Here is a 27,643-nt window from a genome sequence, read left to right on the forward strand (position 1 = left end):
CTAGTACTACCATGCCAAAAAATGGCTTCTTTAAATGAATTGCTGAATATTACCAATGAATCGCTTACATGCGCTGTCGGCATAAATTTTATACGCATGTAGTTAAACAAAGTGTGAAGAGCAGTTGCTTTTAGTTACATGTGACAACTTTAGCAGTATCATGTTTCGTTTAAACATGGAAATAAGGTGGCGTAGTTATTTAAAATGCAATCGAACAGTTGAATATTGTTAAATAAAATGGCAGAGATAAGATGTTCGTTCATGTCCCTATAGGAGAAATGTCAACGTTCGAACTGTTATGAAGTTTGTTTGGATAATCACGAGCTTTATCCGATAAGTACCAAGGGCTCAACACGTGTGCATCGTCTGATAAAAAACTGAAACCAGACGAGAGACCTGCGGGATTGAACCATCATGACTTTCTCTCCGTCTTGAACATGCTGACTCTTTTTTGATAGTTTTGCTCTTCACGAAAGCAGACCGGGAGGAAAGTTCACGATCAACATTTATATCAATCTCCAATATCTCGTACACGTAACAGCGTCATGAGTGTACAGCCTGTATGACCCTGTACCAATATATAACAGGGCATTTTGACGAACTTGAATTTCACTGCCGTGAGTAAATCTCAGCTATAATTCGATTTTCGTGAGATTCACAACTTTTACTTCTTTGTCTCGCGCGATTCTGAATTAATAAACAATATCAACAGGACATTTAATTTTTTTTATCGCTTTCACCTCTTCGTTTTGTTTACATCATGTTATTTTCTTGTGCTTGTTTGTTTTTAAAATGTGAGCAATGGGATCAACCATTATATGTGTTTGTAAGTATACTTACGTTATCATGTTATCGATATTGGTAGTTGTCTACATTGAAGAGATGGGGGAACCACCAGTTCTTCTTTGTGCGGTTAGCGAACCATGTAGATGTGTCGGGATCGAAGGTTTTATCTATAATTACCGTTGTGAGAGTTAAACCCAGCATTGATAGTCGGGTAGTTTCGGATATCTCAACTGAATCGTTCTAAACTTCCGTGTTTCACTCTACCTTTATTTCTGTTAAGACAATGTCATTATGAATATGCGGGTAGATGGATAGGGTTAAATACGTTTGAGAATATACAGCTGTGGTTTGTTTAAGGTACGTTTAATTATGACTTTTTACATGACTTGAATACTGTTGTTTGTTTGTTTGTTGTTGTTGTTGTTGTTGTTGCTTGTATATATATAATGATCATATCATTTACACATATACGGCATTTGTGTATGTTGCTTGAGCGATTTTGAAGTTCATTATGCTTTCTGATTTTGTATAGTAGTTTGATTCATACTAAACCGTGAACAATTCATCACTTTCAGTTGTTGACGTTCAAATGTTATAAATTCTAAACTACTTTTATGAAGTTAATGACAATAATGTTTGATAACAACGAAAATCAATCATAAATCTGTTTCCTTACATATAAATTACCATAACACATATTAAAATAGTCTTTGAATATTTTGTAAATTGAATGTTGATATAATTAATATTAATTGTATTAAAGGCTGGTGATGTCACCCCGGAGTCTCAGCGTGTGAGTAGATGTTCGTGGCGGACTGACAGTTGCTGCAGTTACATGTGCACGCTTCACGGCCTCAGTGGCGGATTATATACATTCAAACTGACGTGCAATAGAAACTTTCTGAGATCTTGAAAGAAGCCACATCTTTACAAAATTACTGAGAGTTGTGTTGGAATAACGATGTCGATAAAGTCTGGTGTGTCGAGCGCGACACTGGTGGAGAGACGGAGACAGCCGTTCTGTGAGGGCTGGGTGGAACACAAGGCACACACCCAGGTCAGTTTACATTGTCCAGTCTCCGTGGTACTTGACCACCAGGATTATCGTAGTCATTGTAAGCACTGAAGTCTCTATTGAATGTTTATTATTATTATTATTATTATTATTATTATTATTATTATTATTATTATTATTATTATTATTATTTAAATCGAGTATGTATAGCTATCTCATGATTCGGTTTTTAGGGTGTGTGATATTGTTTCCTTAACAGTCAGAGGTACATACATGCAATTTTTAGCTTAATCATATGCACATGATCATATTATTTGTTCGGCCTAAGTTCGCTTAGCTGATAAAAGTGATAAAACGGAATTGTGTAACCTTTTCTCTAATGTTTTATCTGGGTCTAGCACGTTAATCTTTAAAACATTGGTATTGCTACGAAAATGTATTTATTTGGTACTGTTTGCGGACAATTTTAAACTCAGATGCATGTACGATTGAATAACGATTCAACATGAAACGTGTATGTGAAGTTGTGCATCTTGGGTTTTGTTTATGGCTGTGCCTAGCAGAGTTATGGCCTTTGACATAATTGCAAATTAGAAATACATATCGTGGAAATTTGTTTTGCACTTCTGAGACATCTTTGTTTGTTAGAACACAACGTATGTTATGCATTGAGACCTGCCGTCTTCAGAAAATTGCAGACGTACACAATTGATGTGGGTATTACTTTAGATCATCGATAAGAAATAAACACATGGTATGCAAAAACCTAACTAAACAACAAATTACACTGTAGAACATTTTAGATTTGTTCTAGAATCTAGATTAAACACTGTTCTAATTTTTTATGAATAACTATACTTACATGTTGCAAAACATTACTTGTATAAACGATATATATTCATGTTCGGATTTTTTTGAGTTGTCCAGTAAAGTGTGAACACGCTGTGCTACTTCATCATTGAATCACGATACAGTCAGGTTCTTGCATGGATCATCCGGAGTCGGGACAGTTCGAGTTTGTTTTTTCTGCGGTCGACTGCATAGTACAGCCATTGTTTTCAACGTTTTTTATGTCGAAATTGTTAAATGTTTCGTGAATTTTGCTGGTACAATACAGTTATTATGAGATATTTGAAACGCTCAGTGGGATGAGTAGTATAAAGCTGTTAAACTTAATTCATTGTTTTATTTATTGCTTTACAAGGAAATTTGATGACATGTGTTGTTATGGTAAAATAATTACCTGGATGCATTTCTTAAATTCTTTCTAAACATTTAAATGGCACATGTAACACAACAAGACAAATATCCTACAGTGGATAGTATCAGTGTGTGTATACCACGGGATAAATTACGTCATATATGCTAAGTCAGAAGGCAATATTTGCTTAAAATGAAGACTTCAATCAAAGATAACTGTTCTTTTACTACACCATCTAAAAAAACAAAGGGCAGTCTATGTCGCTTAAACTCTCCCGCCTTCGTTTTATTACCGAAGCTTGATAAGGTAATTAGTTTTATCAAACACTTATTTAAAGCAGTTGACAGCACACCAACACTTCCTTGTCCTAAAATCGATTCCTGGATCAATTTCAAATATTTACGTGAATATAAATATTGATTAACATTGCCCTTTTGGTGTTGTCATTATGTAAATAACATTGATAGATAAGTGTGAACGTAAAGTAACTTAGGAGCTCTATATTTCTTTCAAACATACTCATTGCATATTCTGTGAAAACGCAATTAATTTAAATAAATTATAAAAAGTATTTGGCTTTTGCTATAAAACCGGTTATTTCAGGGGTAGAAAAGAGTACTCGTACTTCAAATCTTCCGGGTTTGAAAACAGGTGTTCTAGTTTTTATCCACTTATCTGTAGCATTATGTTAGACTTACCTAAATTATTGCACGCGATTGTCTTCAAAACAAGAGCTGTTCATGCCGTCATTATGTCCAACTCGAGTCTTGGCACACGCGGACACGAATAGGTCTAATGTTTAGTTTGTATCTAAAAGGTTCTATCACGCAATTCTAAAAAAAAACTGACTCAATATATGGTCGTGTAAACACTGTAACATTATCAATTGATGGCTTTAGTTTTAGATTTTTTAAAAAGAAGACTAGTTGTCTTTGAGCAGTATTAAGGGCTGGCTGTAAAAGTTTGTAATGGTTGGCGAGCCGTCCGGAATCCGCTGACAACCTGCTGATTGAGGATTCCAATTGAGTTCATCTAACCCATGAGTTATTCTTGCCTTTTTGTCATAATACCAATCGATCATCACCGTCATATTCATTGTCATAGTCGCCGTTACACACGCTTCACTCGTGAACCATCTTTTACACCACCGCTACCAGCTGCCATCTTTATCGCAAATTGATCACGGCCCTAAGACTCATACGTATGTACGTATTAACGTTAACTGTCCGTTTTCCGGGTGTTGCAGGGAGGCGTACGGTACCGGAAGCTGTACATGCTGCTCGAGCAGAACGTCATCTACATATTCGAGAAGACGCCGCCCTGTAGTCAGAATGTAAGCATATATTCACATGAACAAGAGTGGTCAATTTGTTACTCCTTGTCACATGTCTGTAAGCACGTGTTCGGATGGGCACAAGTAGGCAACTAGTAGTTCTATGTACGCATGTTGGTCATGAACACAACTGGGCACCTAGTTCATCCACGTAAGCATGTGTTCGCGGGGACACAAGTAGGCAACTAGTAATTCCATGTTAGCATGTGATCGCGGGGACACAAGTAGGCAACTAGTAGTTCCATGTTAGCATGTGATCGCGGGGACACAAGTAGGCAACTAGTAGTTCCATGTTAGCATGTGATCTCATGGACACAAGTAGGCAACTGTAGTTCCATGTTAGCATGTGTTCGCGGGGACACAAGTAGGCAACTAGTAGTTCCACGTTAGCATGTGTTCCCATAGACACAAGAATGCAACTAGTAGTTCCATGTTAGCATGTGTTCCCATGGACACAAGTAGGCAACTGTAGTTCCATGTTAGCATGTGTTCGCGGGGACATAACTGGGCAACTAGTAGTTCCGCGTTAGCATGTGTTCTTATGGACACAAGTAGGCAACTGTAGTTCCACGTTAGCATGTGCTCGCGGGGACACAAGTAGGCAACTAGTAGTTCCACGTTAGCATGTGTTCCCATGGACACAAGTAGGCAACTAGTAGTTCCACGTTAGCATGTGTTCCCATGGACACAAGTAGGCAACTGTAGTTCCACGTTAGCATGTGTTCGCGGGGACACAAGTAGGCAACTAGTAGTTCCACGTTAGCATGTGTTCCCATGGACACAAGTAGGCAACTAGTAGTTTCATGTTAGCATGTGTTCCCATGGACACAAGTAGGCAACTGTAGTTCCATGTTAGCATGTGTTCGCGGGGACACAAGTAGGCAACTAGTTGTTCCATGTAAGCATGTGTTCGGGTGGACACAAGTAGGCAACTAGTAGTTCCATGTAAGCATGTGTTCGCGGGGACATAACTAGACATCTAGTAGTTCCATGTAAGCATGTGTTCGCGGGGACACAAGTGGGTAACTAGTAGTTCAATGTAAGCATGTGTTCGCGGGGACACAAGTAGGCAACTAGTAGTTCAATGTAAGCATGTGTTCGCGGGGACACAAGTAGGTAGCTAGTAGTTCAATGTCAGCATGTGTTCGCGGGGACAAAGTTGGAAACCAGTTGATCTATGATGCAGACACTGATAAGTTTTCGAGTAGAATAAAATAAGAGCGATTATGACATACACGTATGTAATCCAAACTTAAACGAAGCTAATATGTACTATGCTATAACCTTTTTACAAATGAATACACTATTCGCGAGTTAAATCAAAGACTAAATAGCGTGTGTTTTTACATATGTACAATATAAATTCTGATTCAGCAACTCGGGAACTTGACGCTAGAAAAAGGCACGCGTTTCCGGTACATAGGTCCCACTAACGATCACAGCGCTTACAAGTTCGACCTTTTCGCTGGCGGGCGCCTCAACAGGTTCAAGGTCAGTGTGGAGCTTAAGGTTCAGATAAACTGTCATTGATGCAAGGAGCCGTATTTTGTAAAATAAATCTTATACGAATAATGAAAACGTATGTGCCTATCTATGTCATTTGTTAAAGATTATTAAATCAAATACCAAATGTCTTACTATCGAGACTAATAATAACTGTATGCAGTATGTTTTATAGATATTCAGTGATCGGTATTTTTTCAGACCGTTCGTCTGTCTGAGTTGGAGCGATGGCGCGGATACATTGAGGGCATTGTAACGGTAGGTGTATAGATGTTGAAACAATGGCGCGGATACATTGAGGGCATTGTAACGGTAGGTGTATAGATGTTGAAACAATGGCGCGGATACATTGAGGGCATTGTAACGGTAGGTGTATAGATGTTGAAACAATGGGGCGGATACATTGAGGGCATTGTAACGGTAGGTGTATAGATGTTGAAACAATGGCGCGGATACATTGAGGGCATTGTAACTGTAGGTGCATTGATGTTGAAACAATGGCCTGGATACATTGAGGGCATTGTAACTGTATGTGTATAGATGTTGAAACAATGGCCTGGATGCATTGAGGGCATTGTAACTGTATGTGTATAGATGTTGAGACAATGGCGCGGATACATTGGGGGCATTGTAACGGTAGGTGAATAGATGTTGAAACAATGGCGCGGATACATTGAGGGCATTGTAACGGTAGGTGTATAGATGTCGAAACAATGGCGCGGATACATTGAGGGCATTGTAACGGTAGGTGAATAGATGTCGAAACAATGGCGCGGATACATTGAGGGCATTGTAACGGTAGGTGTATAGATGTTGAAACAATGACGCGGATACATTGTGGGCATTGTAACGGTAGGTGTATAGATGTTGAAACAATGGCGCGGATACATTGTGGGCATTGTAACGGTAGGTGTATAGATGTTGAAACAATGACGCGGATACATTGTGGGCATTGTAACGGTAGGTGTATAGATGTCGAAACAATGGCGCGGATACATTGAGGGCATTGTAACGGTAGGTGTATAGATGTTGAAACAATGGCGCGGATACGTTGAGGGCATTGTAACGGTAGGTGAATAGATGTCGAAACAATGGCGCGGATACGTTGTGGGCATTGTAACGGTAGGTGTATAGATGTTGAAACAATGGCGCGGATACATTGAGGGCATTGTAACGGTAGGTGAATAGATGTCGAAACAATGGCGCGGATACGTTGTGGGCATTGTAACGGTAGGTGTATAGATGTCGAAACAATGACGCGGATACATTGTGGGCATTGTAACGGTAGGTGTATAGATGTTGAAACAATGGCGCGGATACGTTGAGGGCATTGTAAAGGTAGGTGTATAGATGTTGAAACAATGGCGCGGATACATTGAGTGCATTGTAACGGTAGGTGTATAGATGTTGAAACAATGTCGCGGATTCATTGTGGGCATTATTACGGTATGTGTATAGATGTTGAAGCAATGGCGCGGATACGTTGTGGGCATTGTAACGGTATGTGTATATATGTTGAAGCAATGGCGCGGATACGTTGTGGGCATTGTAACGGAATGTGTATATATGTTGAAGCAATGGCGCGGATACGTTGTGGGCATTGTAACGGTATGTGTATATATGTTGAAGCAATGGCGCGGATACGTTGTGGCATTGTAACGGTAGGTGTATAAATGTTGAAACAATCTTCACTTTTCAATATAGAGTGATATTGGAGATATTTTGAACACACATGTAAAGCACACACTGCGTTAATGTTAATAATGTTTATATGTCTGAAATTTACATAACATTAAAAAGATAGCATCATATTTATTGTACAGCTCCTCTTACAATATCTGGCCACACTATTGGTGACACGCAAATAAACTTATAGCATAGAATTAATTGTATTGTGTGCAAAGGTGTATAATTTATGTAAAATACTAGTATGTTTTAATACAGCATATTTATATTTATAGTATATCTACGTACTTGAAATATGTTTCGACATTCTATTCGTATCTGTCCTGTTTTAATGTAGCGGACGGTGCCTGGTGACCTGGACCTGCTTGAGGATCAGGTAAGGCGGATCGAGGCAGACGTGCGCGGCTACTACAGTGAGTCGGACAGCGGTTATATGCCCGACGAAATCTCTGTCAGGCGCGGCGGCGCAGGAGACGCGATCTCAGGAGGACTTGGGTCGGGAGGTGTGTCGATCCAGACAGATGTAACCGCTTTCAGTCCCAGCTCAGGGTCTGGTGGTTCCGGTAATGGATACAACCAGAAGTTGGACAACGGTGGACCGGTGATGGTAGGATATAGAAAGAACAATCTTGCGAAAGTAAAATAAGACCGTTTGTAAGCATTTCGAAAACAATCATTTAACAAAGTAGTAAGAACTTGAGTGAAACTGGTGTGTTACAGTTCACATACTACTTAATACATTTATTTTATTGTCTAAAGTCAACTGACCAGTTTGCACGCGAAATAACACTGATTTCTAGTGCTTCACGACCCCCATCACCATATATGGTGATAAAGATCCACATGTGATCTAAACATTAAATAATGTAAAACGAAACTACGTTTCCTTTAAGAAAAATTAAATTGGTTGAACGTCAAGTCCGGAGGACCCCATGCGTACTTTAACCAGCCCATTTGCGTTCATATCTCCGATAATGACATCACTCCGCAATTCATTACTATATATACACCTGCAGTTCATTATTTATTTCAAAAATTGTTAAAAAAATACTTCATTTCATTTAAGAAAACCTTACAGTTATAGTATTTCATCCATTCTGTGAATAGAACGACCCAACCGTAATCGGAAACAGTATACTAGAATCAAATGACGTCACAATAACGATGGGAAAAATCAATCGCTTCAATTTACTTTTAAACGTAAAGTTGAAAGACTTATGACAACAATACATTTAACATATCACAAATTTACACTTTCTAATATGTTAATTTCAGCTTTTCGGTGCCTGCTGACACAATACAAACAATAACAAGATAAACAATTTTCAATTTACATGTATATTGTTCGGATTATAATCGCAATTACCAAAAGGCAGTTCATTTTAAGGATGGAAGTTAAGTTGAAAATATTAATTATTATTTACGTTTCTGTTCATACTATTTAAACTCTTTGATAAACAAAGTTCTGATCGTTTGAAGTGTCACGTGTCATCGGTTATCGGCGTTTGATTTAGAGATACGGGAACTTTGCATTTTGATTAACGCCAAAAAGTCCTTTATGGCTATAACGTTACGGCTTGTATAATCAAACTGACAGAAAAGTATATACAAAACTTGTTGGTTTAATAGCTTACTTACATTACTTAAGCTGACTTCAGTACATGGGAAAAGTGTGACATAAGTTGTGCCGGCGACGATGAGTCAAGTGAGAAATGAACCATGGCGTAACGCAGCGGTGCCTCCCAGCCATGTGATGGATGATTCTGTGATTTCGGGCTAGCAACTCACTCGCGGTGATTTATTTGCGGACTATATCAGCATTTCCGAACAGTAGGACTGAAATAGATAATGACGGAACAGTTGGTGCAGTTTATTCAAATAGTTAATATTGTCTTACATGTGTTGCAAAGTAATACACAATGCACTGAGTGTCGGTTTGAGGATTTAGTTGTATTCCTGATACATTTTGACGCATAACTATCGTGGATTAACATACCCGTGAACAGTTTAATACCAAAGCTTTAAACACTTGGATATTATAAGGAACTGTACATTACATTATCGGCTTGATGTTTGCTTTTAATATACATTCTTGACCGAAATGAAACGCTGCGTAAATGCCACATTAACTCCAACAGTGTGTCCCATTGAAATTTATTACACTTGCAAACGTGGTTAAATAGGAGTAGTTGTTGATTAACTAAGTGTCTTTAGCTATTAAAGCATTAACCTGTCAAACTGATATTAGCTTCATGTTTGCATGAATCCTAAATCGTGTTTAGAACCATAAAACAGTAAGTCAATCATAATGCAAATCACTGAGTGGCGGGACCCGGGTCGCCAATGGGAAGAAGATATGTACTACAAAAAAAAATCGACTGGTGATGTCAAGTTCTGGACGGTACGTCTGCCCCGCCTCCAGAACGGCACGCGGACTTACCGCTAACGCGGCCAGTACCAGGTGCGCCGACCGGTCCGTCAAGTCTGTGCTGAAAACAACCGATACACCTAGTTTTAAATTTTAAACTTTTAGGAAGAATTGAAAATACATTCAAATAATGCACGACTTACGAATACGTCATTTGATTAATGTTTGGTCGTTTTTGCACAACATTAAAATTTACGTAAGAACGTGACATACGCGCACACAGTACGACATTGTAAAGTTATTTAACAGTCACGATAAAACGAGGTAGAAAGCGAATCTTCACGGCTCCTGGTCTTTATAATCAAGATATGCAGATATATGAAAAACCAAATTGAAAAACACTTATTCGGAAATTTGTTACCATTGAGTGTATGTAAAGACTTGTAAGAATGGTATTCAGTATGCTACTGTTTAAAATGGTGATTTGTGCAGAACAATAATTCGTATGTTGCAGGTTCACCGCTTCAACCCAGACAAATTCGGGGACCAGACCCCGCCCAGGTTGGTTCTATTATATTACACAAACGGCTTTGCTCTCTATATATATTTGCATCTAATATATAAGAATAAAAATAATTAATGTAAATTGATTAAACTGTGCATGCGCGTATAGCCACGCCTACTGTTTGCATATGGAAAGGCGCAATTTCAGGGTCAAACCTGATTTAAATGAAGGCGCACGGCTTACTTTTAAAGATGATGCATTTCGGGAGTCGGTTATAATTTATTAAGTAATTTCTACGTGAATAAGAAACAATGGTTGCTTCGCTCACTAAGGCTACTTGTATTATGAAGGAATTTCTTAATAAAACTTTAACCTGTACTTGTTTATAGGTATTGTAGCTTAAAATATGAGATAGAACCTCGGTGACTATCCATATTAATCTGATTTCTTTCCTGTGCACAACATTCCAATAGATAAGCCCAAATTTAGTTAAATTTTTACCCTGCACATTTAAGATGTTTTTTTTTTATTTGAAACCATTACTTTGTTGCAAATTGCATGTATCTGTGTTTAAATGATATAACAAAATACCTTTTAAACATTTCTTTTAATAGCTGAACTTATATCATCAACATATATGAAATAAATCACAAATTGAAATTGTTTCGCCTTTAAATGACCTAAATCTAACCATTCTTCATGTATAACAGTGGTTGGTCATGTATTGATTCTCACTATTAATATAACTGTACTCAAGGGCCTTCCACAGTGCAAAGATCGTTTGAGGGACCAATTTTCTTTTAATTTCATTCTTTTGTTTAGTTTTTAGGTTAATTAGTAAGCAATACTAGATATATCCGTTGCAACATGTGAAGCTGTAATTATGAGTCGAACAAACTTGACGAAAGAAGATTTTATCAGATTTCCAATCGGAAAGGAATTGCATTTTCCGTAAATATATTTATATAAAATGAATATGTTTTTTGTAATGTTAGAGATGTAACCATGAAACGAATTTAATCCACTATTTTTTTATATATTTTTTTCAATATCTTACTTATTTAAAAAAAACACACACAAAACAACATTGTTGATAGGTAGTCTGGTGCATTTGACACAGAAACATAGTTATATTGTCTGATTAAATATTCTTTTGTAAAATCTGGTCAACTCCTCATTACCCCAACACATGTCATGAAGGATGGATATTTTACTCCTTTGGTAATTTTAATAAAAATCTAATTCGAAGTCTATAATTGCCAATCATTTTTTTCATATTTATGGTAGGCAAATACATATATGCAGTGACCGTGGTGTTTAAACCACATTTATACTTGATAAAATTGCATCGGTCATCTATTGGATGTAGGTCATCCTGATTACATACATGTATAACCAAAGCTTGTTGACTTTACCTTGCAGTTGGTTTATGACTCGCTGCTCTCGGGCGACGGCGGAGACGGTGTTGCAAGCGGCTGAGCGGCTCGGATACGGCAACACGCTGTTGAGGGAGAGCACCACGCACATCAGTACCGGAAGTTATGTCATCTCAAAACTCGTCAGGGACAAACAGTGCGTACACCTCAGCTATAAGATCCGATAGGCGTCCTTGTATGGCCAGTTTCCACTATAGTTTGAACAAGATTACCATTTAAAATAATTCATAACGTGTTTTGTTTCATATTTTCATGAGGGAATCTCTCTTTTCTCGACCAACAGTGAAATTTCTTGTCTGAATATATTCCTCTTGTCATGTGCTTTCAGAACTAATGGTGTGCAGTTTGACCACTACGAAGTGATACGAGTGGCTGGCGGGTACCAAATAAAAGTTGAAAATAAGGTATAACATTAAGTTTCGTCAAAACGCACAGTCATCTTATATAGTTATGACAACGAACATTCTCTTCGCGGGGTATTCATATGATACAAAATAAACACTTTGTATGCGACGTGTTTAACCGTAAGCACAAACGATTTAGGTAATTATTATAGTTACTCAAACTTTCAAATCGTGTTTAACTTTTTGATGCGGAGGAATCAAAGTACACAGACTCACGCATGTCGACGGCTTAAAGACGGTATCATCACAGTTTGACTTTGACTCGCGTATGTCGACGGCTTAGAGACGGTATCATCACAGTTTGACTTAGACTCGCGTATGTCGACGGCTTTGAGACGGTATCATCACAGTCTGACTTAGACTCACGTATGTCGACGGCTTAGAGACTGTATCATCACACTTTGACTTAGACTCGCGTATATCGACGGCTTAGAGACGGTATCATCACAGTCTGACTTAGACTCGCGTATATCGACGGCTTAGAGACGGTATCATCACAGTCTGACTTACACTCACGTATGTCGACGGCTTAGAGACGGTATCATCACAGTCTGACTTAGACTTGCGTTTGTCGACGGCTTAGAGACGGTAACATCACAGTCTGACTTAGACTCGTGTATGTCTACGGCTTAGAGACGGTATCATCACAGTCTGACTTAGACTCACGTATGTCGACAGCTTAGAGACGTGACGGTATCATCACAGTCTGACTTAGACTCACGTATGTCGACGGCATAGAGACGGTATCATCACAGTTTGACTTACACACGGTATCATCACAGTCTGACTTACACTCACGTATGTCGACGGCTTAGAGACGCTATCATCACAGTGTGACTAAGTCTCACGTATGTCGACGGCTTAGAGACGGTATCATCACAGTTTGACTAAGACTCACGTGTGTCGACGGCTTAGAGACGGTATCATCACAGTTTGACTAAGACTCACGTGTGTCGACGGCTAAGAGACTGTATCATCACAGTTTGACTAAGACTTGTGCGTGTCAACGGTTTAGAAACGGTATCAGCACAATCTGACTCAGACTCTAGAAACGGTATCACAACAGCCTGACTTAGACTCGTGCATATCGACGACCTAGAAACGGTAGCACCACAGTGTGACTTAGACTCGTGTATGTCGACGGTTTAGAAACGGTAACAACACCGTGTGACTCAGACTCGTGTATGTCGACGGTTTAGATGTCGACGATCTAGAAACGGTATCACCACAGTCGGACTCAGGCTCGTGTTTGTCGACGGCTTAGAGATGATATCACCACAGTCGGACTCAGACTCATGTATGTCGACGGATTAGAGACGGCATCAGCACAGTCTGACAGAGACTCGTGTATGTCGACGGTTAAGAAACGGTATCAGCACAGTGTGACTCAGCCTCGTGTATGTCGACGGATTAGAAACGGTATCAGCACAGTGTGACTCAAACTCATGTATGTCGACGGTTTAGAAACGGTATCACCACAGTGTGACTCAGACTCGTGTATGTCGACGATTTAGAAACGGTATCACCACCGTCGGACTCAGACTCGTGTATGTCGACGGCTTAGAAACGGTATCACCACCGTCAGACTCAGACTCCTGTATCTCGACGGTTTAGAAACGGTATCAGCACAGTGTGACTCGCACTCGTGTATGCCGACGGCTTAGAAACGGTATCAGCACAGTCTGACTAAGACTCGTGTATGTCGACGGTTTAGAAACGGTATCTGCACAGTGTGAATCAGACTCGTGTATGTCGACGGCTTAGAAACGGTATCAGCACAGTCTGACAGAGATTCGTGTGTGTCAACGATGTAGAAACGGTATCACCACAGTCGGACTCAGACTCGTGTTTGTCGACGGCTTAGAGATGATATCACCACAGTCTGACTCAGACTCATGTATGTCGACGGATTAGAAACGGTATCAGCACAGTGTGACTCAAACTCATGTATGTCGACGGTTTAGAAACGGTATCACCACAGTGTGACTCAGACTCGTGTATGTCGACGATTTAGAAACGGTATCACCACCGTCGGACTCAGACTCGTGTATGTCGACGGCTTAGAAACTGTATCAGCACAGTGTGACTCAGACTCGTGTATGCCGACGGCTTAGAAACGGTATCAGCACAGTCTGACTTAGACTCGTGTATGTCGACGGTTTAGAAACGGTATCAGCACAGTGTGACTCAGACTCGTGTATGCCGACGGCTTAGAAACGGTATAAGCACAGTCTGACTTAGACTCGTGTATGTCGACGGTTTTGGAACGGTATCACCACCGTGTGACTCAGACTCGTGTATGTCGACGGTTAAGAAACGGTTTCTGTACAGTGTTAATCAGACAGAATCAGACTCGTGTATGTCTACGGCTTAGAAACGGTATCAGCACAGTCTGAGAGAGACTCGTGTACGTCGACTGTTAAGAAACGGTTTCTGCACAGTGTAAATCAGACTTAATCAGACTCGTGTATGTCGACGGATTAGAAACGGTATCAGCACAGTCTGACTTAGACTCGTGTATGCTAACGGCTTAGAAACGGGATCAGCACAGTGTGACTCAGACTCGTGTATCTCGACGGTTTTGGAACGGTATCAGCACAGTCTGAAAACGATTTGTTAAAATGAATGAGAACGTGTACATTGACTGTTTTTAATACAGTCACATTGGATACAGAAATAAGTAAAAATCAAGCCAACTAGTTGTACTGTGAGACTTACTGAAACGTGTAGTGTAATAACATTCATGATTCAACATTTGATATCCTAGCACGAGCCGATGACGTGCCTGACAGAAGTGATGCACTACTTCCAACGCACGTGCGGGCGGGGCACAGTGATGCTCACGACTAATGACCGTCGGAAGCTGCAGGTGGAGGCCCAAGAGGAGCCCAGCTATGTTACCCGCTTCCCGCGTAAGTCACTGTGAGGCGTTGAGCGATAGAAAGCTTTGGAAAACGTACGCTTAACTAAGCAATAGCATGTGTTAAACTCATTTTCACTAAGATTTGAAAGACTTCCAAAATCTTTTAAATATTTTAACTGAGAAATAAATTACTTGTTGTCACGCGTCCAAAATAACCGTATATATGTTTATCTTTTTTACTATTCATCCTTTTCAGGCCCAGCATCACAAGTTGCAGGTATGTTAAAACTATGTTTTTAAAGTTGTCACTTGGTTTCAATTACATTTCTGTCGGTGTCAAGTTTTGCGAATTACATACTAGTCTTTGTCACGTTTTGCGGACTTCTTTTCACGTTTTGCGGACTTGTTTTCCCGTTTTGCGGACTTGTTCTCACGTTTTGCGGACTTGTTTTCAATTACACACTGGTCTTTTTCACGTTTTGCGGACTTGTTTTCATGTTTTGCGGACTTGTTTTCACGTTTTGTGGACTTTTCTTCAATTACACACTTGTCTTTGTCACGTTTTGCGGACTTTTTTTCAATTACACAGTTGTCTTTGTCACGTTTCGTGGACTTGTTTTCAATTACACAGTTGTCTTTGTCCTGTTTTGTGGACTTGTTTTCAATTACACACCTGTCTTTGTGACGTTTTGTGGACTTTTTTTCAATTACACACCTGTCTTTGTCACGTTTTGTGGACTTATTTTCAATTACACAGTTGTCTTTGTCACGTTTTGTGGACTTTTTTTTCAATTACACAGTTGTCTTTGTCACGTTTTGCGGACTTGTTTTTCAATTACACAGTTGTCTTTGTCACGTTTTGTGGACTTGTTTTCAATTACACAGTTGTCTTTGTCACGTTTAGTGGACTTGTTTTCAATTACAAACTTGTCTTTGTCACGTTTTGTGGACTTGTTTTCAATTACCTTTCTGTCTGAGTCACACTATATTTCTATCAAATTATTCACACAAATATCACATTTTGGAAATTGTGATCAAAACATTGACAAGAAATCAAACAGCTATAAGATATTGTCTAAATTCTATGATGAAACTAGTTTTATATATTCTTATTTTTCTCGATATAACCAGTTACCCCCCTTCTTTTCTTTCAGTGCAAGATCACGTCGAACCCGAGCCAGGTATGTGTTCATTACTGACCCTAGACAGTGTGTGGCCGCTGCATATAAACAGTTTATTTCCACATGGCAACCCTTTCCCCACGTGCCACACACATCATCCATAAAACTAAAGCTTTACATATATTCAAAAGTAGACCCAGTTTGTAGTAGTCGTCTTTTTCCAACTAAGTAGGCTGTTGTATAAACTTTACTTTTCCACAATGACCACCATGTAATGCTTTAATGTAATTTATATCAAGTTTACATTCGTGCAGTAACAGAAGCACGTGTCACTACATCCCAAGAAAATATAAATTGAAATTTTATGTTACACAATAGCTACATGTCTGACCAGCAATATTCATAAAGCTTCTTACTAAAAATGTTCAAACATGAACAAAATCGATTTATTAACAACGAATATATTAGATATCCTCTAGTTTTTCACCACATTTGTTCATATGCATTTATTATGTGCACCATTTTCTTTCTTATTTTCAAACTATTAGAGTGAAAACATTGTTATTTTTCATAAAATTGAATTTATAAAACAACAACATTTTTCACTTAGTTGAAAATGTTTCCTAAGATGCTTTACGAGTTCGACCCCAGGCGCGATCGGGTACATGTGCCATGTTGCCATGACAGCTTTCTTAACTGATGTTTGTATCCCATATATTAAATTCCGGTTAAATTTGTACATGTATACCTTTTTGTAGCGGAAAGACTTATCTATAGCAATGTTGCCCCAACGAAACCCGGTATGACTATCACAATATGTATTCTGCTTTTTGAAGTTAAACAGTACTGTTGGCATGCTTTACCTCATTGACATTGCTTATTGCACACTATTTCAAAATGCTAGTTTCTTAGACCGCGGACCTATGGTTTATAGGTCCATGCTTAGACGTTTCGTTTTAGACGCACGATTATAACTCCCTCTCCCTCTTCTTTTCCCCACTGTTACCCTATTGTGCAATGTATGCATGTAGAGTTTATTGAGGAGTTCGTGAAAATATCCTGGTTACCTTTTATAGATATCAAAGTAATTGCTATCTTAAAATGGATACTTTATATTTATCTTCAACTTTTTTCTCTGTCCGAAACATTCAGCATGTCATGCAGACAGTAACAGTAATACATCCTTGCACATCGAATATAATTACAATAATTAACTGGAATTAACACAGTACAAATTTCGCTTATTAAAATCCAAAGGAGTAAACTCTTAGCTTCAAAATCGTAATATATACTATACACTCCCGCCAAAACAGTGCCTTAAAGCACGGAGATAAGAAGACAAAATCAGTGTCTCACTGATTTAGCAGTGACAAAATCCTCGTGCACGGAATATATAGCAAACCAATCAAAAGTGTATGGTATTGTCTATAAGCCTATCAAAAATGTAGACGTATTTCAAGTACAGGTAATAATTAGATGACATGAAGTAATATATTCTTGATAAATAATGTGTATAGTGAGCGTATCGAACCAGCTCTTCATAATCATTAAGACCATGAGCTTACTAGTATCTGACTGGCTTGAAATACAACCTCATTGGCTGACGCATTGTCAACGTAAAATCTGACTCAGGGAGTGTGTAACGGATGAGTAGCATTTGGCAGACCAAACACGAACATTGAAATTGTAAATAATTTAGCATAATACTTATTGTATTCTAAAGGTAATTTAACGCTATTTTAAATGCAACACAGCTTACCATACTGACTGAAATGTGACTGAATCCGTTAAGAGATATGAGCGTGTTGCAAGTTTCGCAGCTTACTGAGGAAATAAAGTAGATATAGACAATGTTTGGTAAGAGTGCTCTTCCGTTCCGTACTGTTGCAACTGATGACAGCGCTTCAAATTAAATGTTTTTCAAAGGCAATCTCATTTGAGTGAATTTTACTAATAATTTGGCTATTTCTCGCATATAGCCTTTTGAAATATTTTTTCTTCTTTATTCCCTGTATTTAACACAATTTATAGATACTAAACATTACACTATTGATAATTATTTGATAATTTATTAAAACTACACCATGTCTATATAATAGTTCTCTAACACTGTTAGCTTCAGAGAAGACATGTTATATCAATTTTTAGCGGACTGTTTAATTTGTAATTTTAAATCCATATTTCAATCTAATCGTCCTCATAATGGTCACACTGAAGATACTATACGGTTGAGTTCCATTTCATGTACATGTTGCAGATTATGACGACCACGGTCCGGCCCCTCCTTCGTGGAGCAAGGGAAGTTCCTCCAGGCAGCCGCAAGTGGAGGGTGGTGGAAGTGGTAAGTGTTTCTCCCTAACACCACTACTGGCGTGTGGGTCGTACCTAGTCAGCACATTGCTGTACCACATACATGTAGATTACATAGTTTCCTAAATACAATCGCGTGTATATATGTAAACGGTTATATTTGGAAATCACCAATTGTGCTATAAATTACAAACTTGATCATTTAACTCTTTACAGAAGATCGACTGTTTATGTCAAATTGTTGCTATGCATAATTTACTTTACTATACTGAATAAACAAGTTTAACTTAGTGAGGAAAGAGTTTTATAAACTTTATTGCGCTAGAAAACATTCACGATGCACACAACTATATGTGCCGGATCGTTTTTGTTCTGTGATTTTAGTTTGTAACTAAGCGTGTGTTCATGTTATGGCTGCTCACATAGTTTCGGCAAATCTAATATTCCAATGTTTAAAGGGATTAGACACCAGATGGGCCCTAAATCGGCAAGTACAATATTTCCTCAAACAAGCCGAGAATTATACGAGCTAGTATGTGGTCGATAATTCATACATTTACATGACTTAAAGAGCAAGCACAGCAATCATGTCGCCCGACACGCTGTCTCAGCCGAGTGTCCCCATTTAAAAATAGCTCGGAATTGTTTCCTCGTACAGAAAACAGGGCGGAACACATTGCATGTCACGCGATCGGCTCGGTGCCTACGTTGATTTCCAGCAGTTTTTTTTGCACAATTTTCTTTGTTTTCTTTCAATTGTATCAACTGGTGTCTAGTCTCTTTAATATTATGTTTAATTTAGTAGCATTGATATCACACAATACTGCACTAATATAGTATACATGTAATGGTCTTAGTAACTAACAAATTTGGGCATTCTTTATTATTTGTTTGGCCATTTCTATGGCATTTGTGATCATCGGTGAACAATGTTAAGCAGTGTTAAGCATTCATGAATTCTGAATAAGATTCAAGCAATTTTATATAAAAAAAACACGGGAACTGTATGGTACGCCCGTAATTCTATTGGTCTAAGCATGGTTTGAGAACTTAATGAGTTTTTTATCAAAGGTATTTTTGGAGTCCGATACAAAAATGATACGGTAACAAATCTAGCCTAGTTACAGTTTGTATCTTATTGCGCAAAATGTTCTTGCTCATGGCGTAAGGCTGAGTATTGAAAATGGAGACAAGGGTAGGGTGTCAGTGTTGCTGTGCAGTAAAACTGGTGTTCCCTCTATAGTGGTAATGCGCGACAGGCGACTGTCTGGCGCGATGGTCGGCTCCCGACAAATCATGCCGCCGTCCCTGGAAGAGGAGGTCAGGTTCCGCACGCTTGAACAAGGTATAGGAACGCATGAAGGCTGCTAAAGATTGTGACCGCGGGTCAGAGTTGATATCCCTGATTGAGTTATAGCTATTTATCAGCTATTTAGCTTATAAATTTTACCTGTCAAGTAACATTCCCGCCATATCCACACCATTCCCGGCATATGCACAACATTCCCGCCATATGCACAACATTCCCGCCATATGCACAATATTCCCGCCATATGCACAATATTCCCGCCATATGCACAGCATTCCCGCCATATGCACAATATTCCCGCCATATGCACAATATTCATGCCATATGCACAACATTCCCGCCATATGCACAATATTCCCGCCATATGCACAACATTCCCGCCATATGCACAATATTCCAGCCATATGCACAATATTCACGCCATATGCACAATATTCACGCCATATGCACAATATTCCCGCCATATGCACAATACACAACATTCCCGCCATATGCACAATACACAATATTTCCGCCATATGCACAATACACAACATTCCCGCCATATGCACAATACACAACATTCCCGCCATATGCACAATACACAACATTCCCGCCATATGCACAACATTCCCGCCATATGCACAATATTCCCGCCATATGCACAATACACAATATTTCCGCCATAAGCACAACATTCCCGCCATATGCACAATATTCCCGCCATATGCACAATACACAATATTTCCGCCATATGCACAACATTCCCGCCATATGCACAATATTCCCGCCATATGCACAACAGACAAAGCAACGCTTAATACTTCACTTGAAACGGGTCGTTTGTCTTTCTGTGAAATTGACAGGTTTTGCCAGTTTATATTGGGAAACTTTCCTTTATGATTTTTGCTTCTACAGAAGATTTAAAGCTAACACACAACGCATACTAAACTAGCCTTCTTATAACTAACCCTCTGATATACTTGCTTTAGTTATTCTTGTATTGCCTCTGATATACCTGCGTTAGTTATTCTTGTATTGCCTCTGATATACCTGCGTTAGTTATTCTTGTATTGCCTCTGATATACTTGCGTTAGTTATTCTTGTATTGCCTCTGATATACTTTCTTTACTTACTTTTGTATTGCTATTTTTTCTTTGGTGTTTGTTTTCAAATTTTCATTTCGATGTTTGACAAAAATGATTCATAGCATTTGCCAATGAATGCTCGTATAAACAAACATTAAAGATTCTGACAGGGTGCAGGTCTGCCTGGATACCTGAGTATTTGCTACTTTTAAAAATAAAAAAGATACTCAGTTTCTTAAAAGCATACACCTTAATGTTATTGCAAGATAAAGTTAGCGTACATACTAGAGCTCATCGATATAGACTTATTATAGAAACACTTAGATTAGAAATACAACTTAATAGAGTGACTCAATTAATGTAGCGTACTATTTTAAATGGATGACGTGTTAACGCGTATTTGCATGAAAGGTTTATGAAGGTTGTGTTTAGGGTTGTTTGCATGTATGTTGTAGAGGGGATGGCGGCGCTGGACAAGGTGATCGAGGGCGAGCTCCAGACAGACAGAGAGTACGTCAACGTCACCCAGGAGCTTGGTAAGCCGCGAAACACGCACTTGCCGAGATGCGAAACTCGCATGCTGCACTTTGTTGTTGCATTGAATTTAATAAAAAAACGTATGCGATGTTTAAACATGGATATGCTTGTGCAAGAGTTTTAAATAGCCATACATCGTTTGTTCTACGACGATGACTATTACATCGCTTTCAAAATTATTCATTGTTTATGATGCTGGTAAACATGAAACTATATGAAAAGGAACACATTTACGATTTCTCAAAATACTGTTGAAAAGGGAGAAAAAACGAGTTACAAACGAAAAACAGAAGTCTGAATAGTTGCTTTAAGATTGAGACACCTGCTGTTTCAGGTGGCCGCTGCGTTCCCCCACCGATGCCGCACATGCACCATTCTATGTCGGCGCCTGGCTACGTGAACCAGGAGATGGATCAGGAGGTGAAGGAGGCACAGACCCTCCCGGTCGCCCCTCCCCCGCCTCGCGACCCCATCGGTGAGATATTCGTAGTGAATTAAAGTAATTGAATAACCATTGCCACGCATTCAGTCTAGGCCACACTTCCGGTTGTAACTTAACTTAATTTATAACTCGATTTTTCAAAGTGTATTATGATAGATATACTATCATAAATAATAAACAATGTTCCCCAAAAATATATAAAGCAGCCATTTGGTTGATTTAAATTTACTCTAGGTATTGTATGCACAACACTTACTTCGCTAAAATTTACCCTCCAGTGAAGGGCGGACCGCAGGCCTCGCCATACCCGCACACATCATCTCTGAGGTCCACCAAGTCGTTTAGTGGCCCAGCCTCCCCGCGGGACGACAAGCCCTCCCAGCTAGAACAGAGCCTCGCTAACGTTACCCTCCGTAAAACTGGAAATAAACCCGCTTCGTCTGCAAGCCCGTTACAACAACAACAGGCGTACAGATCAAACGTTTCTAAATCAGTGAATACAGTGATCAAATCTCCTGACTCGCCGAATAACTTTCCAGTATGGGAAAAATCACAAACAAATGTGTTAAAGACAAACGTTCCGCAAGCTCAGGAAGTGCCTAACATGGACGTGCCAAGTGCCTCTTCCACCACTTCCGGTGTAGACGGCCGGGCTCCAGGTGGAGTTGGCACGTTACTTAAGAGGTTCGAGGTGCAGAGCAATTCGCAGTCCCTGGTGAGCGAAAAAACTGTGGTCAAGAAAGGTATTATTCCAAAAACTTTCTCTCTTGACTAAAATAACTGATGTTAAATACATTTCTCATAATCAATACACTCGAGCTAATTCATAACCTTTGAAATGTCTTATTTATTTCTGAACATGTGTATAAACTTGTTTTCCTTTAACCCATTACTTTCTGCACGGTAAAACACTCTCGCTTGTCTGCATTGTTATATTCTCAGAAGGAAGGAACATATAGACGTCGCTTCGTCCGTCCGCTCGTCCGTCTGTTCGTCACACCCTTGTCCGAAAAGTAGCTTCATATTTTCTGACTTGATTGAAATGAAACTTATTTAAAGGTATAATAAAGATTGATGATAATAGGAAGGAAGTAAAGTGCACAAGAACCTGAATCATATCATACATGTTTACAAAGTTATCTCCCCATAACCATTCTTTCATAATCGGTGCCTGTCCGGTCCATATCTTGGAAGGTGGGATTATAATGATGTTTGAAATATAAAAAGCTGGTGATAATATATATAATTATTTATATGGTGACACATTATGCCCGACAAATTTCTTTAGTTTCTCATTTTAACCAACTTTTGTCGGAAATGGGCTCATTTCTTTGCGACTTATATAAATAAGTATTCCCATTTTTTTCCATCATATTTTATTTGTTATAAAAAATCAAAAATACTTTTTTTTCATCTGTGTGCATGTTATGAAAATGTTCAACTTTTGTATGATAATGCTTCAACCATTCACCTTCTACCAACACATTGTATAAAAAGTTCTGCCTTTCCATTGACAATGGGCGTTTGGGAAGCATCCATCGCCTTCAGCGATTCACTTGTATATATATATATACTGCCTTCACTGTGTATTTACTTTAATAAAGCACACATATACATGTCCAGTAGCCGTTAACATATATATATATATATATATATATATATATATATATATATATATATATATATATATATATATATATATATATATATATATATATATATCCGTATGTGTTATTTGTCTGGCTATTAGTTTTATCTAAGTGTACACCTACTAACTGTGACAATAACATTGCTTGCCCAGCGCCTCAGAGAGTCCGCCTCACGGAGAGCGCGCTTCGGTCTCCCTGCGATCAGTACGAGGTGGCGGAAACAACCAGTCCAGTCCCCCGGGGCGGCCAGACTACGGTCCCCCGTAACGATCACGGTAACTATAGAAACACTCGCTCCAGTAGGGTTGGTGTTGGTGACAGGGGTGTTAGTGGCGGTGGTGGTGACGGGGTGTACACTAGAGGGAGCGGGATAGGAATACTGGGCATAACATGCGGCCCGGAAGAAGAAATATACGACGACACTGTAGTTCCTAGTGGCCGTACATCCGGTTGGTATTGGTGCTTGTTAATATCGTGCGTCATGTGTTTCTTAACATACGCCCGTTGTTTGGTATTGCATGAGCGTACTTTTAACACTGTAATATATAGGCAAATGTGCTTTTCTGGTAGAAACGAGGGCTTTCATTCCCTTTTAAAGGCAATTTAAAATAAACGCACACTGTTAAACAATTTTCTTCGTGCATTTTTTTTATTTCCGATTCCCTCAAAATCCCGTCAAACTGACTTTTGGATATTAAGCGCACAATAGCATTCATATTACAGTGTGTAAACCACGCGCATTAGCAAGCCTAACCAATCAGCAAATCCTACAGAAATTTGTACTCATTCTCCATCCATCGTTTGTAGACAAGAAGGTGCAGTTTCAACAACAGGAGCAGAGGTCCGTGGACATTCCCTCGACCGGAAGTGTAGGTCGATTGCGCGAACGGCGGCAGAGCGAGCCTGCCATGTCTGCTCAGAATATCAAGCAGAGACTTGAAGGTACCCGCCGCACGGAAGGGGCTATAGACGTCTAACATAGATTCCCGTATAGCCAACTAACACACATTTTGTTCACCGTAGAAAATAGCCGCTTAGAAATTATCATTGTACATTTGTGTTCCATATGAATGTGAAGCTGTCGGCTCTACATGAACGTGAACAAGGTGGTCGTTGAATGTTGATAATTGAGCAACTTTTATTTCTGTCCTCTAAGCATGGTGTGCTGTATGTTGACTTTATACGGGCACATCCCGTATTTTGACAATTTTGGCAATTTAATTAGCAACATACGAAAATAATTACAGTACTGTTGAACCCTATTAGTTTCAAGTAGTTTCAAGCTCGAATCAAGGTTGCAGCGATGACGTTCCTCGGTTGGTCCTTGCAGCACAGGCATGTGGTTGAGTGTGTCTGTTATCGAGGTCGGATGCATGCACAACTCATAGGACATATTTTATTACAATAAAAACTCAACAGAGGAAGTGTTTCATCAGTTGAATATGCGGGATCAATATCCAGACCGTATATCATTTACGCGTAAATGAATATTTCTCAAGTGGCATTGAGCTGAGTAATATGCCCTTATGCTTTCGTTTTTAATGTATTGGTCGATGTAAACAGGTAAAATTTAAGTTCGAACATTGCTTTTTACATAGAAACTAGTACATCCTGCCAAATCTCATATCATCCTTGTATAGAGTGTAATTTTCAGTTATTTATCTTTTGTTGTAGCTTTTTTACCATCTGAGACTGCGACTGCTTTATACTAATACCGCTTTCTTCCTGATACTACTAACACATGCGTATCTTTTATGATAACTCTTGTCTTGTATATTAATATTCTTTGTATGAATAAGATAAAATTTTATGTTTATAATGTATGTTTTCGTTAAGAAGCAATCAAAAAACCGATTTGTATATTACTGTTTTTGCTATTCTATGGTTTAACCGCATCAGGACCCCGTTTCAATAAAATATCTTAATGCTGCTTGATGTTGCTCAGATACACAAGTAAACTTACGGACAGATTCTATGCGATAAACGTCCTTAAGATAGTTTTATTGTAACGCTTAACGATCTGCATGGAATTGCAGCCCTGTGACAGTAAACTGCGTTTCAATACGACTGTATATTTATCTTAACAATACTTGGTTGCAATTGCTATGAAAAGTACATAATGGGGCCATAACTTTTCTAGTTTCATTTGATAATAAGTGACAAGATAACAGAACAGAGCCATCTTTGATAAGAGGGTGCTATACCTAGTATGTGTGCTACTATGGTCGCGTTATCCCTAACTTTTGTGCTTTTATGCTGCAGGTCTGAACCCTGAGTTTAAAAACAGGTTGGAGAACATGATCGGCGTTTCGAAAACGGTGGCCGCGCCACGCACCTCACAGCCGTCCTTCCCGGGGGCCGCCCCACCAGGGGCCGGCTCCAGGGGACGCCCGCTGCCGCCTACCCCGAACGGGGAGCCGCATGACCACATCTACGAGGCGCTGCCGGAAAACCATATCCCGCCAGACGAGGTCACGTATTACAACGACTCCGGTCACGGCAGCATGTGAGCCCACGTGACACAGACTGACTGACTGGTAGACGTCACGTTTAAACCACAACGCAGAAAGCATTTTACAGAGTACTATTACAGACAGTCGCTCACTAAAACAGTAGACAGTAGCACATCTTACATTAATACTGAACAAGAGGAAAAACACTAAACAATAAAGGAAAAAAACGTGTTTTACAAAATCATGAAATCATGACCATTGCAGTGGCAGAACACACAGTTTTCAAACAAATGTTCTGTTATGTGTGCCTTGTGAAGAAAGAGCTGTTGTTGTATTTCATTTTGTTGGAAGAATTGTCATATACTGTTCAGAAAATGCCATTAGTTTGTAACGCTTTTTAAATTTCATGTCATTCCGAACCTTCATAATTTCTCATAGTGTGTTTCTAAAACATTCTCTGCTGTTTTATTACTGTCATTTCTTACCTCTACCAGCAGCTTTCGTCATCCAACTTGTACGGATAGCAACTTATGTCTTCAAGCCTAATGCATTTATGTATGGGTGTCACATTTTAAGGGGTTTATAAAACCGTATGTGATATATTGTTGTATCTAGCTAATTCATTCCATGTTTCATTTACAGTATTCAGATTTCAATATACACATATTATTTTTTCATTAAAAACAGAAAAGTGTCCGTCCTTTCTTTGCGGCATTTGAAACGATTTGAAACATGTACGAGATCTTCAAGGAAGGTAGTCTGATTTTAACATTTTGCAAATATGTGGAAAGAAATGGACGATCTAAATTATAAGAGTTGCTACATGTATTTTACTATGTAACTATGAAACCAAAGATTATATCAAAGTGTGCACTTAAAGGGGATATTCATTATCGGACAATGGTTCCATTGTGAATGGGGATAATTCAGATGAGACATTTCCAATGTGAATAAAGATCAGGCGAACGGTTTAGCGACTTTCCAGTGGCATTTTATCGGCGGCGGTGCATACAGTATAATCACAAACTAGATACGCCGCAATGCGACGAAACCATGTTTTGAATTTGTGCAATGAGGAAACTAACAAAGTCTTGTGTATCCAAATACAAGCATTGACCTTAACCTTTTTTCTACCAGCCCCAAAAGCTTTCTTCATTTTGCTAAATTTCAAATGCTATCACACAGCTATTTTCCTGTCAACATACCGAAATCTAATCCAGGGTATGTTTCAAATGAGCCTCCCTTATACTTAGTTTCATATGTCAACATGCTATTAGTTTATGCTTTTGGGTGAAATTTGTTATTTACACTGCTGCCACTTCATTGAAACATACATTTCGATAACATTTTCCCCACCAATCTCTTACAGAGTTTTGTTCCCGTGAATGAAAGTTGCCCCGTGTTGCGGAATGAATGTTGCCCCGTGTTGCGGAAAGAATGTTGCCCCGTGTTGCGGAATGAATGTTGCCCCGTGTTGCGGAATGAAAGTTGCCCGTGTTGCGGAATGAATGCTGCGTAGCGTTCACTATGCATGGTTGTAAATGTGTGGAATGAAGTCAACAAAATGTCATCATTACGTTGTGTTTTCCCCGTGATTTTCAAATTTACGCCTAATGTATTGGCATTATTTCACTTTCAGTATAACAACAGTAGGA

General features: G+C 39.1%; 1 protein-coding gene across 8 annotated transcripts; it reads left to right on the forward strand.

Annotated features, from left to right (window-relative positions):
* Window positions 1-154: 154 nt before the first annotated feature.
* Window positions 155-26,684, forward strand: LOC128227185 (uncharacterized). Of its 8 annotated transcripts, none has more exons than XM_052937463.1 (21): window positions 155-617; window positions 1,550-1,843; window positions 4,249-4,335; window positions 5,710-5,826; window positions 6,040-6,096; window positions 7,862-8,131; window positions 10,407-10,453; window positions 11,820-11,969; window positions 12,162-12,237; window positions 15,005-15,149; window positions 15,357-15,377; window positions 16,255-16,281; window positions 16,980-17,021; window positions 18,479-18,562; window positions 19,775-19,876; window positions 21,363-21,443; window positions 21,779-21,919; window positions 22,165-22,629; window positions 23,688-23,810; window positions 24,343-24,477; window positions 25,798-26,684. In XM_052937463.1, the coding sequence occupies exons 2-21, from the start codon at window positions 1,748-1,750 to the stop codon at window positions 26,043-26,045; spliced, it is 2,514 nt and encodes an 837-aa protein (XP_052793423.1). In that variant the 5' UTR covers window positions 155-617; window positions 1,550-1,747; the 3' UTR covers window positions 26,046-26,684. The 8 variants fall into 8 exon arrangements, with proteins under 8 accessions (XP_052793423.1, XP_052793422.1, XP_052793424.1 ...); XM_052937462.1 differs by lacking the exon at window positions 155-617 and adding an exon at window positions 941-1,143; XM_052937464.1 differs by lacking the exons at window positions 155-617; window positions 16,980-17,021 and adding an exon at window positions 941-1,143.
* Window positions 26,685-27,643: the final 959 nt, after the last annotated feature.

Source organism: Mya arenaria, chromosome 3, assembly GCF_026914265.1.
Source record: "Mya arenaria isolate MELC-2E11 chromosome 3, ASM2691426v1".
NCBI lineage: Eukaryota > Metazoa > Mollusca > Bivalvia > Myida > Myidae > Mya > Mya arenaria.

What these genes read in the sequence shown, in the direction of transcription:
- LOC128227185 (XM_052937463.1), top strand. Translation starts at nt 1,748, where the DNA reads ATGTCGATAAAGTCTGGTGTGTCGAGCGCGACACTGGTGGAGAGACGG. An exon ending in GGGGACCAGACCCCGCCCAG is followed by an intron (nt 10,454 to 11,819) that starts GTTGGTTCTATT and finishes TTTACCTTGCAG; the next exon opens with TTGGTTTATGACTCGCTGCT. An exon ending in GGTCCCCCGTAACGATCACG is followed by an intron (nt 23,811 to 24,342) that starts GTAACTATAGAA and finishes CATCGTTTGTAG; the next exon opens with ACAAGAAGGTGCAGTTTCAA.